Source organism: Poecilia reticulata, chromosome 8 (genome assembly GCF_904066995.2).
Source record: "Poecilia reticulata chromosome 8, P_reticulata-male-v2, whole genome shotgun sequence".
In the NCBI taxonomy this organism is placed as follows: domain Eukaryota; kingdom Metazoa; phylum Chordata; class Actinopteri; order Cyprinodontiformes; family Poeciliidae; genus Poecilia; species Poecilia reticulata.
In genome coordinates this window covers 19047620-19056426 of record NC_088837.1, presented here as the reverse complement: position 1 = coordinate 19056426, position 8807 = coordinate 19047620, and the positions used below count along the sequence as shown (strand labels likewise).

The 8807-nt window shown below is 39.5% G+C and overlaps 1 protein-coding gene across 1 annotated transcript; it reads left to right on the top strand.

Annotated features, from left to right (window-relative positions):
• Positions 1-5261: 5261 nt before the first annotated feature.
• LOC103468673 (visual system homeobox 2) lies at positions 5262-8313 on the top strand. Its single transcript, XM_008415911.3, has 3 exons — positions 5262-6494; positions 6784-6941; positions 7681-8313. Exons 1-3 carry the CDS (start codon positions 6158-6160, stop codon positions 8092-8094), a joined length of 909 nt encoding a protein of 302 aa, XP_008414133.1. The 5' UTR covers positions 5262-6157; the 3' UTR covers positions 8095-8313.
• Positions 8314-8807: the final 494 nt, after the last annotated feature.

Genomic DNA, 8807 nt, shown 5'->3' with positions numbered 1-8807 from the left:
TCTTTAATTTGTCTTATTTCAACAATCTGAAAGTGAAAGGTGTTACATTTCAGGAGATAATTTTTGCTCTGTGAAAAGTCCGACTTCTATTTTACTATTGAAACAAGAATTGTCCAGGATAATTTATTACCTCAAAATTGACTATTAAATGACTAAAAGTTACATTTTATTCTGATTCTGATAAAAAAAAAATAAAAAAAATTACAAAAAACTGAAGACTGCTGTCTGATACATAGACCAGGTTTTCAGCTTTAGTTGACAAATTAAAGGCTAAATGCTCGTGGTGTGATGGAAACCACAATGCTGTGAAAGTATGGGTTGTTTATTCCAAGTCTTAGTAAAATAAAAAAACAAAAAAAAAAAACTTCATAACGAAGTCAGAAGAAACAGTTAACTGTCTGCTGTAAGCATGCAGGTGAACACAGAAAGTGGATCTCCCTCCATTGACGGTTAACTAACCATGGCGATAACTGGTGACAATCACACAGATCAAAATGGTCTCTTATAGAGTGTAGAGTTTCAGAGCGCTGTGATCCTGGTGTGGTATGTAGCAGGACATGGAGACGAAGCCAAAGCAAAAAAAAAAAAAGATGTTGACGTGCCCAAACCGGCGGGTCAGTGCATTTTGTCAAAAAAAGTTTTTGCGGATACATGCATCGGATGATTGAAACGAGGATCGTGGCACTTTCTGTTAAAAATGCAGAACACGTTTATGACACTTCATCAAATGATGGGAAAAATCTCAGCCTTATTAAAAATGCATCTTCAGATTCTTTCCAATCATGTCCTTCACGGCCGTATCTGCTCATCTCTCACCGCTCCTTTTGTTTCATGTGTTAATTGCACCTGCATGGTGTCCTGTGACCAGCCAAAAAGCTCTGTTTATGGTTATCAATCAACCAACTTACACAAGTCGTAGCAGCTTGGGGCCTTGGTGGGGCGCCAGCATCCCATTGGCTGGACAGCAGTGAGGCGGAACAGGGATGAGTGACAGTTAACAAGGAAGTGGAGGTGGGGTGGAGGATACAGGGAGTGTCCAGACTACTGACAAGCTAACAACCTCTACCTTTATTTATCTTAATAGTGCGGATGCCCTCAAATGCATCTGCTTATTTGTCTATGTTGAACGTATTAATTGGCAAGCTTACGTGTGCTTGTATCAAGTTGAATTTATGACGTAAAAAGAAAAGACGAAATCTGTGAAAACAGAAATATAAAATTTAAAGGCCTCAAAAAATTAAAGTTTCAGATTATTTCAAACGTGAAACTACTTTAGAGCAATCGAAAGGCATCGAGTTTTAAACTGGAAGTTGGCTATAATTTTATGTTAAAGCAGTAATTATGTGTTTTTTGGGTCTTTGTCCAGGTCTTTTCTGTTTTAACAGACTAAAAGTTTAAAGCTGTTGGGGGCACATCAAGTATCTCATTCTTCTTAAAACTGAAGTTACTTTGCTGCGTTTTCCTGAAGTGTGAAAATGGACAGTGAGTGAGCAGCAAGCAGGAATGCGACCAGCGGAGGCTTCTCTGCGTCTCCAGAAAGGGGCCCTGATGTGCCGCTACCTGCCCATGCACATCTGTCCGCTCTCCGTCTTCCTCTCAATGGCACCTTCGCCTTAGATCATCTCCTCTTCCTCCACGCTTGAGTTGCACTTGGATCGAATGGAGAGAAAGAAAGAAAAAAATGCAGACCGGCTCTCGCCTCTCTTCTCTCTGGCACTTTGATGTTTCAAGTGTGATTGCCCTTGGATTGTGGCTGCTTTCCCTTGAAGGTTTTGACATGAAAAGCAGGCTGGGCTCTCGGGTTTATCTCATGGCCAGTGATCCAGGACTAAAACAATCAACCTGCTCACTCTGGGATACTATTACCAGGGAGAGTGAGGCACCAGCCATAGGGGCTTCCTCAGCCATGAAATACATGTTTTGTCCAACTTACAAACACATTTGAGGTGTGTTGATTGAATTATACCAATTCATGGCCCAACTAATAGATTTTTTTTTCTTTGCGCATTCGACGCAAATGTCGATTCAAGCAACTAGAGTGCAATGCAGATGTGTTTGCATAGAGTTGGGACAAAAACGATCCAATATTTGTAATGAATTAAAAAGAAATGAGGGCAGTGATTGCAGCCGAGATTGACCCAATCCGATAAGTATAATGTGACACATCATTAACAGTAGAGGCATAAGTGACAACCCTCAAGCCTCACTTATACTTTCATTAAATATGGAGTATGTGCTCATTGCTGCTCCGGCCTGAAAATTACACCACACAGATAAATTCCCATGACAGCGGCTCTGACGATAATCATCCATCTTTGCATGACATTTGGCAGAACGCTTGTTTTATGAGCTGAAGGACCGTAGTAGTAGATGAGAAAGAATAATAATCTGCATTGTTCGTGATCACTATTATATCAGATCTTATCACACTCAGGGCAGATAGTTAATCCACTTCAGCCATGCCTGTCAGTAGGGTGTGTGGGGGGGGGGGGGGGGGGGGGTTGGAATTTAGTCCACATAATTTAATTAAAAATTCAGTTTCGCCTTCACATTGAAGCATATTTTTGCATTAGACTATGAATTTTAAAATAACTTTTAAATGTGGATATTTCGATCTTCAATCCAATTCAAAAACACTGTTGTTGACCTTTGTCAATAGTGTTTTTGAATTCAATGGCGACATGTTGTTGCACATTAAATACACGCCTCGACTTTACAGACCTTTAAAGAATCTGTTTTACTTTAGTTTCTTCTTACAGTCCAGGAAATGGAGTTTACACCCGACAACTGTTGTCAGTGAAATGGTTCGAGATTTTTCTTTTTCTCTCTGGTTGGAAATAAACGGTAAACAAAAAAAGCCATCAGAGGTTTGGGTTGTTTTTAACTGTCGTTGATTTATTCTGAACGGGGGAAAATCACGGTGATTGAATGTCACAATCTTTGACTTGGCATGCTGTTGAAACAGGTTTTGACAGTTCATTTCCACATTGACATCAGCTCACAATGGTAATGAAATGACGATAATCAATGTTTTTATTGTCTCAGGGTAATGTAAGATTTTAAGGTGTTTCGCAACCGTTCTTTTGTAGGCCCGAGATGTAGAAGCTACTTAAAACAAGGACTTAAATGAATTGGGCTTTTCCTGTTTTTTTCATTTATCAATTTATTTGACTCTTGGCTTTGCTGTCCGTTTACATTTTGCTGCCCCCTTCTAGATCTGTAATGCGTAATTTCTGTATCGGAACCATCCAAGACTCAAGTCACATGAAAATCAAATCAAAAAGCGATACCATATTGCAAATATCTGACTTTAAAATCCAAACTTTTACACAATGAGACTTCAGATGGACAATTTTCAAAGTGTCCTAGTTTAAACTTTCTGAAAAGTTTTAACCAGCCTATTTTAAGTTTGTGATAAGTGATCTGGATCACATTTGGGTTTGGCCAATCCCCAAGAAAATGCAGTCCGCAGGTCATAATCTGGAAGTGATTTCGTGATTTAGTAAGTCTTAAGTAAATGCTGAAAAGAAACCAACCTCTCAGCTCCACCCAGCCTCAGGTTTTAGTTTCAACTAAAGATTTGAAGAAACACAAACTGCTCTGCAGCTTATTTCGTCCGCTGAGGCATCAGTTTGGTGTTTGAACAGGTGCAGATGAAAGGGCCACACAGGTGATGGAGTTTCGAGCCTTTCGCTGCCTACAGAGGACCGACCGTCCTGTCTGTGATTCACCTGAGCTCTGGCCAGCTGCCTCTCTGATCAAAGCCATCTTAAGTTGCCTGTTTCATTGGTGACAACACCGACAGCTGGATGTCCCCCCACCCCCCATCATCTGAGCAGTCAGCGAGGTGTGTTGTTGGCTGATTTGTGTCTCTGGATTAATTGACACACCTGGGTTTAATTCACACAGACAGAGCTCATCGTCTCATCAGAGATCCGTCAGCGCTAAGCTGCAGCTGTCTCGCTCAGAGATGAAAAAAGTGTTAATAATCTTCCTGTCCTGACTGTTAATGTGCCGAGGTGTAGACATGGAAACATTCTTCATGCGTTAGGCAACATTTATTACTAATTTTAAAATGTGCAGTTGGATGATGATCAAAACTCAGTTTTGTTTCTCTCACAGATTTTGATCAATTTCAGAGCTTCTGTTTTTTTTTGTTTTTTTTTGCCAAAAACGCTAATGCGCTATATTTAAAATAAAAATATTCAATGCAGGTGAGCAAAACCAATTCATTTAATCATAATGAGGTTAGCTATCTAACCAGTAAAAAGATATTACACCAGTAAAAAGAAATAAATCTTGCCAAATCTGAGAAAAATTGCTGAAGGGATTTCCACACCAGCTCTGCCAGACTTAACAAGCAGGTAACTCAAGCAGGTAAAAAGAAAAAGGGTTTTGTAAATAAACTTCAATACCTACAGCGATATTATATCATTTAACTCTCTTGAGATAACATCACAGTAAGAACAGAGACAAGAAAAACGTACCTTCCACTCTTCATGCTGTTTTGCAGCTACACACTGCAAACAGCTGTGCACACAGCTGTGTAGAAGGACCAACTTCACGGTCCTTCCACATGCAGTTTGCTTGATTGCACGTCTGATAGGTCGACTGGTTATCCTACGCACATAGTTGTGCTTTCTCTGTGTTGCTCTTTGATAGAAGAGCAGTGCAGGATGTACCCTACCTCTCACCCACCCAATGACCTCTTGAGATTGACACCAGCAGATTCAGATCATTAAATAAATTCTTTACATGAAGTAATGTTGCATGCTTCAATGAATTTTAACAGCTTGGATATGTCTTCTATAGACAGTCATGTTTTTTTTTTATTGTTTGTTTTTTTTCGTTCTGAAGGCATCAAATCACAGGAAACATTGATTATTTGCACTTGGTGTAACATTTTGATATGGATGATGTGGCTTTTTGCCCAGGGTGCTGCTGTCAAGGGGAGACATAAGTCTATCAGTTTCACCCCAAACAAATTAGAAGTTGCTTATTCTGTGAATCCGTTGAAAGAAAAATAATAACAATGTCCCTGCAGATATTTCTGTGTTTTCTATGGAGCCTGGACAGCATTTCTGAAATTAACCATGAAGTTCAAAATCTTGCTTTTTTTAAGAATAAATTCTATTCCATAGATTTTAGACCTATTTAACTTAATTCTAAATGTGAAAATAATTTCCCCTACATCTTTACTGTTCTTAATATCAATTTTTTTTTTTTAGTTAATATTTCTGATATGTTGAATGTTGAAGAAGCTCATTTTTGTCATGGGAGTGAGTGTGTGTTTATGTGAGTGTGTTTATTTTTGTGTGGGGAAGCGGAAAAGTGGAAAGCACCACTGTGTATGTGTGATAAAGCTACGTGGTACCAAATGTTTTAGTAATTTCAAAAGAAAAAAAATTTGAAATCGGACATTTTAAATGAGAAAATCACCTGAATTGACACAAATATAGCACTGAATGTTGGAAAAGTTACAATCATGCAGATGCATGAAGATAAAAAGATTCAGGGCAAACAGAATACCGGCAAAGATTTTAAAAAACAGCTGACAAACTCAGAGGTTTGTTACCCGGTGTGTTTGTTTTGGGACCTGTTTTTCAGGGTCTGCTGCTCTTCTGTTTGCCTTCCGTCCCACAGAACGGAGCAACGGTTTTCATGACTTCTCCGTTGCAGTGGTTTTGCTTTTGCGGTTCTTGACACGGCTTAAGCCGGTCAGGCGATGACTCGGATAGCTTCTTGGTTGATCACGCTGCCTTTGGTCTTACTCACTGACACTTCAGAAGCCAAAGATGTTTCGACTTGTCCCAGGTGAAGCCTGAGAACGAGGAGCATACGCTATACGCCAGAAAAAGATTGTAGGATTTATGTTGTTGGGAGAGCTACAACAAATAAAGCAAGTATGGATGGTGTGACGGTATTTAAGAGGTAAAATAAAATCCATTCCCATAAAGTAATGTGCTTGGCTTAATGTGACCAGGTAGGAGGGGGAAGCCAAGGTGAGACCACCTCCTACTCAAGCTCTACCTTCACTTTTTAAGCAACACCTTCTACCTGCACTGAGTGTCACAGCCACATATAGCAGCAGCAGCAGCGCCTGTAGCAAAGAGGACACATCTTTGCAGTTATACTTTAGTTGTTTTTTTTACCGTGGATGCTGGGATGCATGTCGCCATTCAAAGAGCATCCCACTAGAAGTCACCCTGGCCCTTATCTGAGGAACATCATCAAAAATTGGACTCTTAATCAAGAGGACATGTTCAGCCCAAGTCAAAAGGTGTCCACACTCTTCCCTGCAGTTTTTCATTCTCCTGCAGCTCACTTTTTCCCTGCTTTCCCAGCCCGGCTGAGCACTCCACCTCAGTTCCTGATTCCTGGGCCCTTTTTTAGCTACGAATCCCTGAGGAATTATCTTCAGCCAGAGGCTTGCAAAGAATCTTTCCTGCTGGCCACACAGGCGGTTGGGATAGGGCCACTAGCAGAGAGCGAAGGTGAGTTCTACCCTCGGTTCATTTGGCCAGAAATAATTCTGCTTCTGTGGTTTTGGACTCACTGAGATGGAGCGCAGCCCAAACTGGTACCCACGGCTTTTAAGACAGCCTGTGAGAGCGAGTGTAAATGTTTACAAAAGACTGTCTAACAGCTCGTAACTAATAATCAATTATCAAGCAGTGTTAATGCGAGTCTAGTGATTGCCGCACTAATTATCCAATCTAGGGCCATTAGTTCCCCGTCACCCGTTGGCAGTTGTCTAATTGGTGCTTGTCCCGTACTTTCCAGATGAACAGAGGCCAGTGAAGCAACGGCGTGCACGAGCCAACTACAGCAGCTGGCAGCTGGAGGAGCTGGAGAAGGCTTTCAAAACAACACACTACCCAGATGTCTTTATGAGGGAGGCCCTGGCCCTCAGACTGGATCTGATCGAGGCCAGAGTTCAGGTAAGTGGTGCTCTGAATGTCTACTGGAACTGTTTCACGATCAGCGTCAGGCTGCACATGACGCTTTTGTTTTTATCCCAGCTTTTTCTATTCTGTCAAAACCATTCAGAATGAGGGATGTTATTGCCTTATTCAATCACTTTATTTCAGATTTTATTGAATTGTTTTTTCAGAGCTTGAACTTCTAAAAATGTGTGCCTCCTGCGTGACAAAATAAAGTTTTACACATTACTATCGGGGACTATAAACAATTCAAAATAGCCACATTTTCCAAGCTTAGCACTATGTTTAACTTTTTTCATCCTGCACCTTCATTTTACACAATTAAACACTTATTTTTTCTCTTGAAATAAAGTCTTGGTAACATGAGGTAAGGCAAAAATCAAAAAGGGAAAAAGTGTTTAAATGAGGCAAATAGAATCTGATCATTTTTCACTGTTTTGAATAGCGTTGGACATTTTTTGTCTTTAAATATACATCCTCCATATTTATTTTCACTTTATACAAATTACTGCATATTTAAATAAACAATTACCAGATTTTTAGAATAATAGAATTTCTGATTTTTTTCAAGAAATCAACTGGAGAAATCCAAAGGTTATGCATTTTGAAAAAAAAAAATTGTGAAATTTAATACCTCAGTGTCTCAGTGTCAATTAATGTGAAGTTTTTACAAAAATAATCCACATTTTCTCACATTTCATGTCTGCGCATATATTTTCTTTCATTTGCTTTAAAGGTTTGGTTTCAAAACCGTCGAGCCAAGATGAGGCGGCAGTTAAAAATCCAGAGCCAACTCGCTCGGCCTCTCACGAAAGGAGACGACGGCATAAGTGAGCGTAGGAGCCCAGATTTCACACAGACAGAAAGTTGCAGCAGTGAGGCTTGGGAGAGACAACAGGAAGGAGAGACCTACCCATGGACAAAAGCACCGGCTTCTGTGCCGAGCGTACGGAAGCAGCCCGTGACCCTGAGGTTGGGGAAGTGGGAGAGGCCGGAGGGGCACAGCTCAGAGGAGCTCCGCTCCTGCAGCATCGCCAAGCTGCGGGCCAAAGCCAGAGAGCATGAGGCCGAGATCCATAACACTGTAAACATGTCAGGCAGTGACTTACAGGCACAAACGCAGGAAACCGATGTCATTCCCAGTGACTAACAATGTTCCTTCTTCCTGTTTAAACAGAAAAAAACTCTGGACACTATCAGTGTACTGAACTGTTTGATCTTCTTGGCAAACATGTCGTCACTTTGCCTTAAATAACAGACCATTGACTAAATAACTTATATTTAATGTAGAATTTCTACGAAATCATTACTTATCAGATATTTTATCAGACATGTTTAAATTTTTATTTTCTTTTTTTACTTTTAATTCATGTAAAAAATGCATTTAACCTTTAGTAACTTTGTGAATAAATTTATACTAAAAATAACTTATAAAATAAGTATATTTTTGCTCAGAATGATTTGAATGTATGCATATTTTTTTTCTTGTTAAAATTCTTCTTTTGACATTCATTCCCTATAAACACATTGAATCATAATGAATAAAATATAAATTTTAACTCCCTGGTTGCCAGATAAGATAGTTTTTAATTATTTTGCATTTAACGTCTAACTCCATTAAAAATGCAAAGCAACACAGATTTGTGCAGTTTTAATTCCTGCTTACACAGGCTTGTGATGAAGAAATAATGTGACAATAATACTCACAAAGGTATTATGTACTTAAAGAAGTAGAACAATTAAAATTCCTTGATTCTTTTCTTTCCATTTGGTGCATTTATTGAGAACTAAACAATATTTTGAGATTTATGTTATTCTCCCAGAAAAAAAATAAAGTTAAATGGACCCAAAGTCAACCAAAAT